Source organism: Cottoperca gobio, chromosome 13 (assembly GCF_900634415.1).
Source record: "Cottoperca gobio chromosome 13, fCotGob3.1, whole genome shotgun sequence".
Lineage (NCBI taxonomy): Eukaryota > Metazoa > Chordata > Actinopteri > Perciformes > Bovichtidae > Cottoperca > Cottoperca gobio.
In genome coordinates, this window is record NC_041367.1 from 13,278,404 (window position 1) to 13,294,815 (window position 16,412).

Consider the following 16,412-nt stretch of genomic DNA (forward strand, 5'->3'; position numbering starts at 1 on the left):
AATTACCGGACGTAACCGACGTGTGCTTCATAAGATATGTAGACGTTACGTTATGTTAGACATACGTGAATACGGAATACGTACGTGAATACTTACCTACATAAATACCTACGTAAATATAGTACGTGAATACCTACGTGAATACCTACGTGACTACTGTTAGAGGTACGTTAGATATAGGCTACGTACGGCTGACGGTGAATCCTACAGCCAATGTATTGATAACGACGGGATAATCCTATTCCTACCCTATGTTAAGATGATGCCTGATGACGGAGTAACTTATTAAACGTGTTTCTACAGTACAGCTAGCATTCAGCATGTTAGCCGTTCTCCATCATCAGCATGACGTGAACCAAATGGCACTTTTCCAGCTCCGTTGTCCAGACGCTCTGATACATTTTGTATAAGTAAGTGATGCGCTATCAATGTTTGACATACGTATAATAATTTGTTATGTATATGTTATGTATACGTCAGCTACAACACCGCTGTGGAAAAGTTGGACGTATTTGGACTCGTTACAAATCTTGAGCTACTTTTCATATACGCCGGCATGTTTCTGCCATACTGGAACTGTGTGTGTCTGGCGTGTTCGGCGTAACGTCTGCGTCCTTCAAATGATCACAACATACCCTTAATTTATATCAACCTATTGCCGATATTTCGTATGCGCCGGCATACGTTTCTGTCATACGGATATGTGTGACAGGGCCTTTAGCTAGAAACAAGAAAACCTGCTACATCTCTGCAACTGAAGCAGCAGCACTAAACTCTCAGCTAACAGAACAAAGTAGAACGTTTGGAAAAGAAACTAAAAGAGCCGGTTGAGTTCAGTTGTTGTGCCCATGATCTTACAATTTCCAATAAAGTAACCGCTGTGAGTGTCATCATGTTTATTTGTGTTTACTTTGTGCAAATTCAGGCGTTCTCAAGGAAGATATTCCAATGTCAACCAGGAATGATTTGCCGATTTGCCTCAGCGTGATACTAGGCTATGTAAGCAAGCATGTGAACAATGCCGCTTGTGTCGCAGCTGCTTGTTTACGCGTATGGGTATGGTATTTGTTTTCAACAGAAAAACATACAGTGAAAAACAAGGGTAGGCCTATGCATGCTGGGAGTTTACAAATTGACAATGTGCTTGGGGAAGCAAATGCTGACTTTGCTCAGGTTCATTGAGCCTCGGACAGCTCTGGTTCAAAAGAGTAATAGGTCATCTCGTCTCAGAGGACTAAGTTACATTAAAATTCATTCAGTGGGGGTTAAGTGGGGAGATAATGATGAGCCGCAGGTGTGCAATTGCTCTCCTCTATTATTGTTATTTTACAATCCCATTACACACTAACAGAGAGGTGGCACAGAGGGGGAAACAGAGGCTGTGTGCATGTTTTTTGTTTTTCATTTAGTAGATCATAGCTAACCCACTCTAATCCATTATTTATTGACATACATTATTCATAATGTGAGTGGAATCCTTTTGTTCATTGTCAGGATACATAACTACTATTATGCAGAGAGTGTGGCTTTATATAATGCATAAAGATTGTATGGCAAATAATTAGAATTAAAATGACATGCAGCTTTAATCCCTAAGACTGACACATGAACAAACAGAAACCTAAGAAATGCAAAAAGCAAACAGTCCTTTCAAATGCGGTGAAGTCTGCACTCAACACACTCTGATTGGCATTATACACAAGTGAAGTAGGCAAACAACTCCTCCCCCTCCCCCTCTCCACACACACACACACACGCACACACACACACACACACACACACACACACACACACACACATACACACGTACACACACACACCTATCTGCTTCCCTGATGGGAATAAGTGTTGGATGGGTGTTTACTATGTGAGTAGTTTTATCTGTAGTTATATTCATGGGCGGAGTACACTTATTTTTCAAATATATATTCAGCAGGAAAGTATATTTGTACAATGTATTTGTTGCTTTGTTGAACAAAGAATTAAAGTTGTATTATTGTATAATGTTGCGATTCCCCTGCCCTCAAAGTCCTAATAACTTTCTCCATATTTTCTTTTCTGTGACTATACGGTGGACAGTTAAAGTATATAATGCCTAAACTGTAAATTGCTTAATCTTCACACAGACTCACTTTGCCTCATTTTAAAAATGTCCACAGTAACGTGCAAAGGTTACTGTATATGAACCATTAGGGCAGTTATATTACTTTTAGGTCAAATCCTTCAATTAACAGTAGCGAAAGAGTAAGATGTTGCACAGCTGCGCAAGTTAATTGAAGATTTACATAAAAAGTTCACCAAGGAATAAACCTTGAAATGAGGAAAGGAGCGTCAGAGCATTAATAAATGGTATAATACTTCCATCTAGTGGCTGTTGTTTGGTACATGCAGCAAAACAATGATGGCCATGTTGTCGTCATCATATCGTTCCTTCTTTAAAGTGATTAGTGGAATAACTGTAGATAGAATAATGGGTAGCATATTTTAATATTTATCTCACAGATATGATTTTGATAGCTACATCAACTATTGTAATAAGGCATTCTGAAGCCCCAATTTATTTTAGTTGGTAGATATACTTATCATATCTTTGTAAAGCAAGAACATACGACATTGGCGCAGTGTAAAAGTAATACATCTTTTTACTTCTTATATTATTTACTTTAAATATTGCATGTATAGAGTATAATAATAGCACTGTATGCTACACAAGTTACATAACTTGTAACCAAGTTGCATAACTTGTGTATGTCTGGCAGTGGCTCAGTCAGTAGGGGCTTGGACTGTAAGCCGTAGGGTTGCTTGTTCAAGTCACCAACCAGACCTAAAAAATGGAGTGTGACTGCTACTTGAAGAGGTCCCAGTTCACGCCCTGCACTGCCATGGTGCCCTTGAGCAAGGCACCGGACATCCCCCTTCCCCCCCTCAATCCCATTGCTCCCTGGGCGCTGTCCTATGAGCTGCTCACTGCTCCTAGTACTCGACTCCTGGTACTAGGATGGGTTAAAAGCAGAGAACAAATTTCACTGTGTGTGCTGTGTGCTCTGCATGTGTGACCATTAAAAAGAAGGTTTCACCCCTCCAATTATAATATTTCATGAATAAATGATATATTAATGTTGTTTTCTGAGAAACTGGTGGAGAATTTTGTTCAGTTGGAAACAGTATTTATTCAAAACACAGAAAAAGAGATATGTTCACGTTGAAGCCAGAAAAACTACCTTACTATCAAGTGTTTCTTAGTGTTTCTCTCAGGGAAAACAAAACCTAACTTTTTTATCTCCATGATACAATACTGAATGAATATAATAAATGCATGCAAATTGAAGGAAATCTAAGAGGAACAAAACAATGACTGTGAATATTGGTCATATTTGATTAACTAAAATGACATTGTAAATGTATCTATGTTATCTATGACACATAGTTTTATGTTAAACATGTATGCTATGGTATTATTTGTTTTCTTGTTTTCTTGTTGTAGCTGCAGTGTTTGGTGTGGATGATTTATATCCTGTACCAGAATTTTTAAATAAATGTCCATAAATTATCTTGCCATCAGGTGTTTCTTAGTGTTTTTTTCTGGCCTCAAAAGAATGATGAAACATTTGGGGGCAAAAATACAGAGCAGTAAACCAAAGCTAGAAGCCAGGATTGCAAAAATCTCCACAGCGACAACATATTTCCCAGGAGAGCTAACGTAAGCAGGAACAAAAGCTATCCAGACAGCACAGAAGATCAGCATGCTGAAGGTGATCAGTTTGGCCTCATTGAAGTTGTCGGGGAGTTTCCGAGCAAGAAAGGCCAAAAGGAGACAGGTGCAGGCCAGCAGACCGATGTAGCCCAAGACCAGAGAGAAGCCCACCACAGAAGCCATGGCACACTCCAGGGTGACCTTTGACCCTTGGAAACCCAGATTACGTTTAGGCACAGGGGGACTGAGAGACAGCCATGTGGCACAGATGATAATCTGCATGAAAAGAAAATTCAGTTAAGTGGTTTTGTTTTCAAGTGTCAAGTGTAGAAATGTTATCATCATTTAATCAATAAAACAATATTCACACCTGTATAGATGTAAAGAGGCAGACACTTCCTCTTTGTTGGCCTGGACCAAACCACTTGATCAAGGCTCCAGCACCAGGCCGAGCTGAGCGGAAAACAGCAAGAACCACTAGGGTTTTGACCAGGAGGCAGGAAACACAAAGTACAAAGCTGATCCCAAATGCTGCCTGCTGGAACCGACAAGACCAGACTGATGGACGACCAATGAACACCAGAGAGCACAGGAAGCAGAGCTTCAGCGACAGGAGAAGCAGGAAGCTCAGTTCTGAATTGGTGGCTCGCACCTGCAATTTGGGATTTAATTGGTAATAAAAAGACAAGCACATTAACAACCCAAGATGGATTCCTTCAGAGAATTTCAAACACATATATTTTAATATGCAGTAATGCAGAAATATATTATTTCTGAGTAAATACAGTATACTGACCAACAACTACAAATCAACAATGAGTTGTAGAAAATGTACAGTATAGTCTCCATTGCATTACTCTGGGTTCTTACCATAGGTGTTTGACGGTAGTAAATAAAAACTACAAACACAGCTGTTGTCACAGCGACACCAGACACAGCTACAGTAGTCAGGGTAATGCCCAAGGTTTCATCAAAGGAAAGGAAGTCCAGCTGGCGAGGAATGCAAGCAGTTCGTTCTACATTGGACCAAAACTCAGATGGACAACGCTCACAGTGAAGGGAACCTGGGAGAGGAAAACACACAAAAGAGGGTAGGGGGGAAATGGGATAACTACAATGAGCTGAAAGCATCATACACGGGAGAGCAATAAGGAGAAGAGAGGGAAAGAAATAAAACACAAAGGAGAAATTAACGTTGTCTTATGAAGTATTTTCCTCACCAGTTTTATTGCTAATCTCTCCCTCAGCACATGGGATACAGTCAAAGCAGCAGAGAGGTTCTCCTTTCCTGTTAGCCAGTCGGGTACCTGGGGGGCAACGCTCACTGCACACTGAAACAGGCACCTAAACAGCAAAGAACCTTATTCTTAAGTATAAAATGTTTTGTGTTTTACTGTAAACATTTAATTCAATATTGTTCCTTTTTAACCACCTGATTGGATCCTGTGTTCCACTGAATAGCTGACTGGTTAAGGTGGAGGTCAAACCCGTCAACACGACCAATCAAAACAAGTTTCAGTGACCCCTCAGGGGTGTTCTGCCAGTTGACAAGGTCGTACTTTGCTGGAATGTCAGCACCTTGGAAATAAAACCTTTCCCCTTGTGGTGTGGTGACGTTCACTTTGTTCAAGTGCTGCAACAGCTGAAAGTACAAAATGTTGAAGAGACTGTGGACATTTAAAATTGTGTATTCTGTATACAAAAAATGCATTTACAATATTCAGTTTATCAAAACTTCAAGAGCTATGACTGATAAGAAGGCTCAGTTGATCACTGTGTTTACCTCTATGGGTTTGATGTGTTTTGGAGAAGAGCAGGTGGAGCTGTTGTTTCCAGGTGAGCTGTCTCTGTCAGGGCAGGAGAGCAGGCTGTGGAGGGCGTGGGCTGCAGCATATACAGCAAGGTAGACATTATATGCCACCCTGAGCTGAGAGGTATCAGTGAAGTGATTCTGCACTCCCTCCAGGGACTCTGTCCCACTGCAGGGTGGTAGTGAAGCTTTCTGACTGGACTCTTTAGCAGGAGATGAAGTAGAAACATTTGACGGATGGTTAGACCTTGTTTTGAGCAGAGATAAATATGAAGAGAGAGGCACTGCATGCGATTGTGTAGCTCCAGGTCTGCATCCAAACTTCTTTTCCCAGAATTCTTGTAAGAATTCATCGTCAGGACGACGATTTGGGTGCAAACTTCTGAGATAATTTTCAAATCCGGGTATTAATGAACTTCGAATGGCCACACCGAGAACACCTCTTGCCACTTTAGAGATGGCAAGATCTCGGAGAAGATCATCACTGGTGCTCCAAGCCTCACTGGCCAGAAACTGTCTGTCAGTCACCTACAGTGAGAGAACACTGTCATAAATTATGACAAGAAAAAAACAGAAGACATTTTGTTTTAACAAACTATATCTGTGTTTGTCCATGCCAGTCGCTCACATTTAACTTGGCCAGTTCCAGAAATACTTTCTTTACATCTGTATACCAGCAGAAGATCAGAATCACCCTCGCAGTCGAAGCTTGAATTGTGAGGGCTGCACGTCTGGCATCACTCACAATAGTTTCTCTGCGGACAGTTTCAATGAAATCCAAACACACCCCTTTCCCCTCAGTCTCTTTCTGAAATGTCTGGAGATCAAAACAACAAATATATTCATACATGTATTGTTATATGTACTATATATATATATATATATATATATATATATATATAGAACCATTAGTTTTTTCAGGTAATTTCTAGTATAATACAAATAACACCTGTATCGCCAAATGACCATAATCATTGTTTACAACCACTGCTCCCATCCAAGTCCAGTGGAAGCGTATGGCCAGTCGTGCCATGGCCCGGGCTTGGTATAAATCACTGGGGATTGTTCTGAAGACGTTGGGAAACTTAAGCCTGTCACTAAGACAGGGGCAGCTTGCCAAGTAGCTGATCTGAGAGAAATACACAGAAATATTATTTTGACATGCTTTTATTTTAAATTAAAAATGTTCTAATAATAGAATCTTGATGTATATATTAAAAAAAGGTTAATCAGAGGTATTCCTCTCTAGGTAATGAAACTCACAAGAGGCACAGAGAGAGGCCCCAGGATCCTGGACAGAATTAGGGTTGTTGTTGACGAGGCGGCACCAATGAGCAAAGAAACAGGCTGACCACCTGCTGATAGCGTTAGACGTATAATTACATGAGGACAATCTTTTTACACCAAACAAAACTATACTTACGATATGATATCAAGTCATACCTGCTGTCTCTCCTGGTTGTTCATAAACTGCAGAACGAGACGTAGAGGCTGTTAAATTGCAGCTGTGTGCGTCTCCACTGATCAGTGACAGTGCAGCTTGCAGAGCCCAGTGGGAATGGGAACAGCTATCAAGTATACGGTAGCCCAGCTTCACTCCTGGTAGCAGGGTGCTGTTACGATTGATTTCCTCCACCGCAAACTCCATAGTATATATATTTTTTAAAGACTCTAAATCTAAACTAAGACCACATGAGAAGAAAGGAAAAGTGAATATTGAAATAATTCTACCATAACTGAAATATCCTTATCTCAATATATGTAACATGTTTTATTAATAATGGACCTCTCATAAAACATTATGTGGAGCGATTGCATAACTTATTTTTACATTTTTAAAAGAAACTATGAGCATGAAAAACAATATAAAAATGAAAGACTATGTGTAACATAATAACCACCAGACATTCACTAACAGTACATGTTGTGATTCAGTATTACCCAGTGCAAGGTTCATAATGAGGCAGTTTGGTGAATCCCTGCTCTACAGCTGAAGGCGTGTAATACAGATTAAAAAGTCCACCGATAATCATATCTCCGTCCCGGGAGTGGCACTTGCTGCTCGGTGCTCCCCACCGGGTGCACACTATCGCCTGAACCACTTCCAGCCCTGTCTGTCTGCCCACTACACTGATAAGCAGCAGGGAGAGAGCTGATGAGGGCCACCGAGTGAGAAGCCAGGGGAACCAAGACATCGATGCAGCTGTTCTGGACATTTAACACATATAGATAATCTGAATGTCAGAATATGCATCAATAAATTCAGTCAGTGCAAAACAGTCACATCAAACCCGCTTCATCAAACCTGAAAATAGATTGAATTAAATAAATAAATAACAGTACCTCATAAACAACGTTCAACAGTCCAAGTTTAACATCATAGCGTCATGTCAATTGCCTGCAAAAAGAAAGGACATTATAAACAGAATCATATTTCACTTGGTTTAAAAAGCTCCCATCACAAAGTAAATAGTTAATTCTGAAAACGGTATCTTGACTAAAACATAACCACCACCCCCCACTCTGCATAAGTGAAGTGTTGATGTGAGTATTTATAATAGGTGTAAAGCCTTTTGCAAGGAAGTAATACTCATAACACAAGCCAAAATTATTCCTCTCTAGAGTGATGGTGGAAAACAATCAAATGCTCGCAAGTGATTAGTCTGCAAGTAGTCGGTGTGTGTGTATGTGTGTGTGTAGTTTCCTATAGATACAGTATGATGTCATTCGAATGACCCCAGGTAACTGGGACACTGTATCAAAGGATAGTGGAAAGTTGTGTGAGGCTGCTTATCCTTTATCTCAATAAGATGAAAAGTGGAGATGAAACATAAAAAAAAGATCCAATTTCATGTGTCTTTTTCTCTTAGAATTGATTAATCCATACAATTTAACAAAGAATGGCAGTTTGTTGGAAGCAGTATGGGGAATTGCAAGCCCAGAGCAACAGGTGTGCCATCTTTCAGCCCTATTATACAGTAATTTCATGAGCAATTACATCCCATTATGTTTAAGGTGGCATATGACAAAGAGGCTGTTTGTGACTGATAAATTATTTTTGAGCTTGAGCTTGACTAATTATCTGTTATATGCTCAGTGTATAGTTCAGTAAAACAGGAAATAAACATGACATTTGTTGAAATCAAATACTTCAATATTTTTATTGCATTGGTAGGAAAATGCTCACAGTCTTCTGATGAGCAAAAATACAAAGAATAAAGGATGGCGTAACACTTAAAAAAAAGAAAAGAACAAAAAACTGCTGCTTTGTCTACCTCCCCTCTTCAGCATGGCCCTGTGTAGTTATCACTCTGTTTTTTTCATTCCATTAAGTTTTACAAAATAAAACAACCATAACCTACAAGGGATTATTTTTGCAGTCTGTATCAAAGCAATTATAAAAATAAAAAAACCTTTCAACTGCAAACCTTTAAAATTTGCAATCATGCTTTCGGATTCTACAAATCATATAGAGCAACACGTCCAAGCATGGAAGTTTATGTACTGTATTGCACCTAATACAAACAATCCTATGTCCTCTGTTGTATCCAATGCAACTATTTGTTCTGTGCAAATGTTGGGCGATGCAACATCTATTGTATAAATTGGTGCATAGTCATGCTTGACATGTTCACAGGTAACATGCACAAACATAAAAGTACAGTTAGAGTTGGTTCTCAACTAAAACCCATCTCAGATTAAAAACAATGACAGGAATATTTACACACAATATAGACACAAATAAAGAAATACCACTGAAAAGAGAAGGAAGACTTACATTTGATCTTTGAAAGGATGAACCCCCATCTATTAGAAATAGCTGTTTGATTTTACTACACATTCACATGATACAAAGAAAGACATTCCCTCTCTTTTTTTTGCTTCATAGTCAATTTACGCAGTTTGGACAGTACATCACAGGGACAAAGATAACGAGTATCTGTACAATCAATCTAGGAAGCCATTTGGAGGGAATCAAAGTTCCCAAGTACATTTACACATCAAGCAGAATATAGACAATACACTGCCAGACTAGAAAGATCATTCACTATTGAATAGTGGACACTTCATACAGGAAATTCATGCTGTCAGATCCAACCATGGATTACATTTGATGTTTCACTTACATTGTACAAACTGTATCTTTCTCTAGAAATAGCCAAGATAAGATTTATTTAACCGTAATAATGGAAACCTACTGGTCTGTGAACACGGGAAAAAACCAATGGCATGTGTTTATTTCCTTGATCTTCTGGCTCTTTGTGTAATTGAACATTATCAAGAATCACTGCTTAATCGTTAAATCTTATTTTAGGTTAGGGTCAGAGCTACAGTCTGAGCAGAAAGTACACCTCAGGCTCTGACGCAGAGTGGTTCGAGTCAGCAGGTGGAAGAGAGTCATCTGTGTAGTACCGATCTCCATAATGATCCCCATTTCCATAACGTAATGATGTACAGGCTCCTTCAGGAAGTCCCCTGTCCTCCAACTGACCAAGATAACCTGCTATGTAAGAACCAGTAGAGTGTCTGTTAGCTGGGGGGTTCTGTGAGGCTGGTTTATTCCTCAATACCACCCCACCAATGCTGGAGGTACTATTGATCATAACACCTGCCCGAGGCTTCAGAGCCTCTTGTTGTCTTTCGCGAGCGCGGCTATTGATGTGACGCACTCGGCTTTGGCTCCGAGAAGATAGGCGCCGGGTAAGGGGTGGAGGGGAATCATCTACATCTACATCCCTAGGATGCACAGGAGCTGCACTTGTTGCCTGTGGCTGTGACAGTGGGGCTTTTGCTTCCTGGTGCAACTGAGTAGGCTGGGGTTCAGCTCTGTCACTGTCATCCCCCTCCAAACTGACCAGTTTTCGTAGCTGTTCTGTAAGTGGATCACAAGACTGTGATTGGAAAGTTACTTCCCCCATGGTGCCCATCCTCTTTTGCTTCCTCATGTGGGGAGTGATAAAACTGCGACTAATAATGTGATATTTGCTCTGGAAGTTGCATGATATGTCTTCAGAGGTCAGGTCTCCCAGGGACTTGGACTTACATGGGCTGGGGGCTGTGGGGTCTATGGTACCAGACTGGGGTTGAGTTGGTAAAGGGCCTAAATTTGAATGCAGAGAATCTCTGGATTCAGACTGTGACTTCGTAGTGATAAGGGAAACCTTTTGGCTCGATGGACGAGTCGGGGTGTATGATTGCGTTTGACTTTGGCAGTGTGGCTGGGTGTTTCGAGGAGCTGAAGACTCTGATGGGGGCGTAATGCAGTCATAGTCCAGGTGGCTGTACACTGCATCGCAGTCTGAAGAAGGGGAATATAGGCCTCTGTCTCTACTGATGTTTGTAGACACAGCAGATTGTCCAGGGAGGCTTTCAGAAGAGGAGAAACCATTTTGGAAGCATCTTACTTGCTCCATCTCCATTTGTTTATACCCTAGCCAACCTTGATTAGACCTGTTTATGACGTGGTTGCCACTATAGCTCATCTGTTTTATGTAGGAACTGCTGAAGTCTCTGCTGTTGTTAAAGGCATCAGAATTACTCTGAGGAACTGGGAAGCTGTTCTGACGCAGTGGACTAGGGTTGGAGGGTCTAGAGTTGAGTTGTCTGTGCAAGGGAGAAGGCTTGGAGTTGTTCTGGTGCTGGTGGTGATTAGGTAGCTGATAGGAAGGTTGATTCATTGGGGAGGGACACTGTGAAAATGCAGGTGACGGGTAATGCTGTTGAGGATCGCGGTATGACGAAGGCTGTCTTTGTTGGGAGTAGTTGGGAGTGGACTCGTGATTTTGGTAAATAGCATGCCGTTTGGTTGGACTTACGAGTCCCTCCCATTGGCTGCCGTGTCTCGGTGCGGTCATCTTCTCCAATGGATCCTCATCGACATTTATCTCCACTTCTGCAAAAGCATTTCCTGCTGAGTCATGGAGAAACTGGAAACGGTTGTTGTTTACAGAGGAGTCCATGTACCTTTTAGAAGTACCCTGCTCTATCCCAGGTACTAATGCTAGTGTCGGGGGATCATACACTTCCTCGTACACACTCTCCTCTGCCTCCTCAATTTCTTCCCACCCACCTCTCTTTCTGTTCCTATCATCCCAGCCCACATTGTGCCCTTTCTTTAAACCCTGGACCACCTTTGCTGGAGAGGATCCCAAACTGTTCAAGGGTGTGCTCTCCCTAGTGTCTGCCTGAACATGGACAGTCTGTTTTCGAAGGTTGTACACTGATACAGGCGAAAGCACCTCCTCATCCAGAATAGTGTAGACATCCTCAAGCTCAGCAGTTTCTGGGCTGGAGAGGAGAGTTGGAGCAGGTGTATCTACCAGGGAAGTTTTGCGCGGTGAATGGATTTCATGATTTGTTTTTGGAGCTACTTTTTGGGGACTTATTAGGTGTTTCTCATTAGTAGATGCAGTGTTGGTCCTCAGAGGAGACCTTAAGTCTTGCAGCGCTTTAGGGGTGGTAGGCCTGAAGTGACGAACAGGGGTGTGATCATGAGAGTGTGAATCATTTTGTTCAACGGTGCTTTCAAACTGGCCAATCAGAGCAGAAATAGAGCCACATGTATCTTGCTCATTGTCTAAGGACACAGCATCAATGAGTCTGGAGATGGCGCTATCATGCAAAGAGCTGGGACTTTTCAGATTACACTCCCTACTGACAGGGGAAAGAGGGCGCAAAGAGGAGGGGGCAGAGGAGGAGGATGAGGGGATTGCAGTTGCAACTGTGAATGTTGTGCCGTTTGATGTTTCGGGTTTATCTGATCTCATCTGGTTGTTCCTGGAAGGTGAGACTAAACACTTTTTCTCTGCTCTTGTCGAGATGATCTTTGATTTGTTGACTCCACAGTCTTCTGACTGGTAATTGGCATATTCCTCTTCCTTTCTTACTGATACTCCACCAATAACCAGATAAGAAGCCTCATCTGATTGGTAAAATTCTTTATTTCTATTGATGTATGTCTTAGAAGGGGAAGTGATATTTGGTTCAATAGAGAATGAGGATTCGATGAAAGGGTCCAAAGAGGAAGACCTGGGCCTGTTGAAGGGGTAAGCTCCTGTGGACACAGATAATTGAAAAAAAGGTTAATAAAAAAGGCTGATACCATTTGATGTAAACACCAAGCCAACCAACGATTAAATGACAACAATTAACAGTCCAGCCAATACAAGGCAATAGCACTACACAGACAAATGGATCACCAAGTACGACTGTGAAGGGGAAGCTGGAAAATGAGACTGTGGAGTAAAAAAAAAAAAAGAAGGAAGAATCCATGTTTGTGGACACCAGATTAGGAAAGAGATGGTCGAATGGGATCAAATGACACAGCAATATAGTTCTCAGACCACTTTTGGACAAAATACATTGGGTGAACGCAATACTGGTATGTTTTTGGACGATGCAACCTTCAGACAATAGGTATTTTAGATTACCTGCAGGAATATCCTAGTCAGTTCTCTACTATAAAGAAGCACAACAAATGAAGATGGGACAGAAAAGGCATGTTAAGGTATCATGGAGAGTAGGCTGTAGTATGTCAGTTCACATGGTTACTGTACATGAATGTAAAATAGTTGTAGCTGGATAAGTAAAGCAAAGGACATACATTAGAAAAAATAACATCTTGCAATAATCAATGTGCAAAATAAGTCATGCAAAATGCTGCTTTAAGACATGTCAACTCCAAGCATTTTATCACAAAGAAAGTAACACCTTTGTACTACAGTTTAACGAAATGACTTGAATAACACGGCATAACTGTTCTCAAAGCCAATAGTGACTATGAGATTAATGCCTCAGATTGCTGTGGCTTGGTTTGTGTTAGCATTAGATAGTGAATCACAAATCTTTCAAAATCCCTATACTAATTAAACTAGATTGTATGTAATTTGCTAATTTGCTAAAGTTCAAAAATAATGAATTCTTTGACTGGGATGATGAAAGAAAATACCCACCGATGACCGTGTCTGAGCCCATATCATGCTGATCCTTGTCTGGGGAGCAGATAGATAGCTGCCCTTGCAGAAGCCTGTCTAAGGGCATGGAGATAGGTCTGTGGATGAGGGGGCCTCGTGGCTGGTAACGCTTCTCCACACCTCCTTCCCTCCCTGACATGCCCTCTCCTCTTGCTCCTGCACCTGTGATGTTCTTTTGGTCTGATATCGAAGCCACTGACTCTGATAGCCCCATCTTGGTCTTCTTTCGTCCCTTTGCTGGGGCACTGGCTGTGCGCCGCAGGAGGTGATCACTGATGGAGCGTTTCCGAAGGCCAGTGGAGTTTGTATCCACAGAGGACTTGGAAGAGCGGTTAAACAAACCCCGGATACCTCGCAGCTGATGACCCTGAGAGAAGGTGGAACAGAACACAAAAATAAATAAGAAGGGGAAAAAATACATCAAGACAGAGGAGAGGAAATGCGCTTCTCATAAACACGTTATCATCCAAGGTGCACTTCGGACATAGACTGAACACAACTTTTTCACACATTACAGTTAATTTTCATGAAAACGATGAAACCAACGCACTGAACAGTAAATGTTAACCATTGCATGCTTTTACATGCATCGCCTATAGATGGCATCCTTACTCTGTTATCACAACAAACAATATGCAAGAAGCCATTGAGGATTATGCATGCACCTTTGATGAAAATGAGACAACAGTTGACTTTTTATTTTTAGGAAGCTGTACAACTCAGTTAATCAATGTCACACACAGCGACTTGGAGAGACAGCTGAACACAAACTGCACTTTTGCTTCATGCATTTGCAGTTCCATGCAGCACCAAACAGAGTCTCAGGATACCTTGTTAGATCCTAGAAAGTGCATTATGGTAAAGCTGGGGTTCAGGACTAGAGGGCTCCACTAGAAAGACAAAGGATTGAGCTTAAATAGATTGATGTGTTGAGAGAAACACATTTTTTTCCCTGTTTAACTCGGTTAACAAAAGAGTGTCAAAGGGGGTATGCTACAATAAAAAGGTTATACAGCACTTACCTTTCCATAGACATCATGCACCTGACACATGCACAAAGATGGAAGCCTCAGTCAGCCCCTCCAAGTAAACATGTCTGTAACCTGTTGTTGGAGATGAAGGGAGAAACCAAGTGAGAGAGAGAGAGAGTGAGCGATAGAGTGATGTCAAAGAAAGAGGTCGGCTGTCATCAGACTGGTGATCGTGTAGTAGTTGCTTGAGGAGAGGGCATCAGGAGTTCAGGGACAACTCTGATAGATTTATCAACAAAAATAACTCGCCAAGCCACAGGTCTTTTACTATACATATCATGGTTCACTAGACACAAGACAATGTGCCCCGTGACCATAGCACTGCCATAGGGAAATTATGTGTTTACATAAGTCTGTCCGTCTAGTTGTGTTAAATAGCTGAACTATAATAGTTGTAACTGGCAGTGACAAACTGTGCCCTGTCTTCAGTTCATGTCATCCACACACAAAAATGTTTGTTTTTTTCTCCTTAAATAAAGCTGAAAACACTGAGGAATTCTGCACAGACCAGGCATCAGGCTGCTGAAGGCAACAGTCCGTTGACCAATAAAGTCCCGTCCAATTGGGTCATGGTCCCAGACAAGGAAACGCACCAAAACCACTTCGGCCATGTGAAGTGTAAAGGACAGAGTCTCCTCCCATACTGGATTAAAACCTGAGGAAAAACACACACATAGTATGCAGGATTCAGGATGTGTTTCATCAGTATATCATTTACCCTCTTATATACAACTCCTACAATAAACTAGGAAAGATGGAGTTGGTGGTGGTGATGTGTCAAATTATGCATTTCATGGATCAATGCTCTGCACACTAATCTTTTAATTGAGCTCCCAGGACTTCATAACCTTTCCAAGAGGAGGCTTCTCCTCTTCCCCTGCCGGGTGCCCTACTCTGTAGTGAAATGTTAGGGGTGACACCAGCAGTCCTCTTCGTTCTGGTTCCTTTATGCTTCTAATTAATTAATTATTGTATCTGACTTTTGAACCCAGCAGTGCTCCACAGCCCAAAGTCAAATGCAGAATCTGTGGCTTTGGCATCGTTTCATCTCTGCTCTGTTTTTGTTTTTTCTGTAATGATGGCATTAATTATTGGAAGCTTGCAGAGGTGATGATATCAGATTATATTCCCTTTTGTTTGTGTGCCATATAAAATATGTTCTATAGTATTTAAAGTGTAATTTATATGTAGTATGTGGTACTTTCAAGAGGTAAAGAGTGTGGCTGACCCATTTATCCAAGTGAGGTCATTGTAAATTATCAGAACTCCTTAGAGATCGGAGATTAGATTGGACTGGATATTTTTCATCATATACAGAGAGCTGTATCAGGACATCAGGTTATGCTCTATGCTATTTTGGTAAAATGTCTGTAATATGGATAAATATGATCATTAAAATGTTTCATTAACAGGCAATTTTCGCAGGAGACATTTTGACTTGTCAAGAGTAGGAAAAGCTCAGGTGTTACTAATAACATTAACGATGGCTCAGTTCTAGCCAGCAGGCAGTTATTTAAATTTAGCTGTAATTAATTTAATGATTTACACATGTGCTTTTCCTGTCGCGACATGTCAAAATGTCTTTATTAAGCCTAATTTGAGAAAACATTAAGAGCTACTTACTGTAAAGATACTAAAGTTGAAGAATCTAAACTTCTCTAGTGCTGTTTGTCTAAACTAAGCAGGCCTGGTTAGATGTGACATGAAATACTCATTACCCACCAACAGGAACTAGTCAGTCTTCTATTGGAAGTAAAATAAATTGCAGCAGGAAGGAAGGAAGCAGAGAAGGAGGAATGCTACACTCTAAGAATTTAAAGTAATTATTAACCAGTAATAACTAATTTTGTGGCCACTTGGAGACAGCTGAAACAAGTCATGAACACAACGTTGACATATCATCA

The 16,412-nt window shown here is 41.0% G+C and overlaps 2 protein-coding genes across 2 annotated transcripts in view; both read right to left on the reverse strand.

The window, feature by feature from the left end:
- Positions 1 to 3,210: 3,210 nt before the first annotated feature.
- Positions 3,211 to 7,152, reverse strand: LOC115017437 (extracellular calcium-sensing receptor-like). The gene is made up of 11 exons (XM_029445872.1): positions 6,984 to 7,152; positions 6,768 to 6,859; positions 6,454 to 6,633; positions 6,133 to 6,321; positions 5,790 to 6,032; positions 5,478 to 5,705; positions 5,127 to 5,336; positions 4,915 to 5,038; positions 4,565 to 4,758; positions 4,065 to 4,346; positions 3,211 to 3,970 (listed from the first exon to the last, which is right to left on the reverse strand). Exons 1-11 carry the CDS (start codon positions 7,150 to 7,152, stop codon positions 3,548 to 3,550), a joined length of 2,334 nt encoding a protein of 777 aa, XP_029301732.1. The 3' UTR covers positions 3,211 to 3,547.
- A 1,488-nt stretch (positions 7,153 to 8,640) lies between these two features.
- Positions 8,641 to 16,412, reverse strand: part of plch1 (phospholipase C, eta 1) — a 55,457-nt gene continuing 47,685 nt past the window's right edge. Inside the window, 6 exon segments of the mRNA XM_029446272.1 lie at positions 8,641 to 12,558; positions 13,457 to 13,844; positions 14,308 to 14,367; positions 14,500 to 14,520; positions 14,522 to 14,580; positions 15,017 to 15,163. Of these exon segments, the coding sequence (XP_029302132.1) occupies positions 9,833 to 12,558; positions 13,457 to 13,844; positions 14,308 to 14,367; positions 14,500 to 14,520; positions 14,522 to 14,580; positions 15,017 to 15,163 (3,401 nt within the window). The 3' untranslated portion in view covers positions 8,641 to 9,832.

Excerpts from the sequence above, each read along its gene's own strand:
- LOC115017437 (XM_029445872.1), bottom strand. The coding sequence starts at position 7,152 with ATGGAGTTTGCGGTGGAGGAAATCAATCGTAACAGCACCCTGCTACCA. Across the intron at positions 6,033-6,132 it reads TGGAACTGGCCAAGTTAAAT|GTGACTGACAGACAGTTTCT; the intron begins GTGAGCGACTGG and ends CTCTCACTGTAG. Across the intron at positions 5,706-5,789 it reads GAGCTACACAATCGCATGCA|TCCAGTCAGAAAGCTTCACT; the intron begins GTGCCTCTCTCT and ends CCTGCTAAAGAG.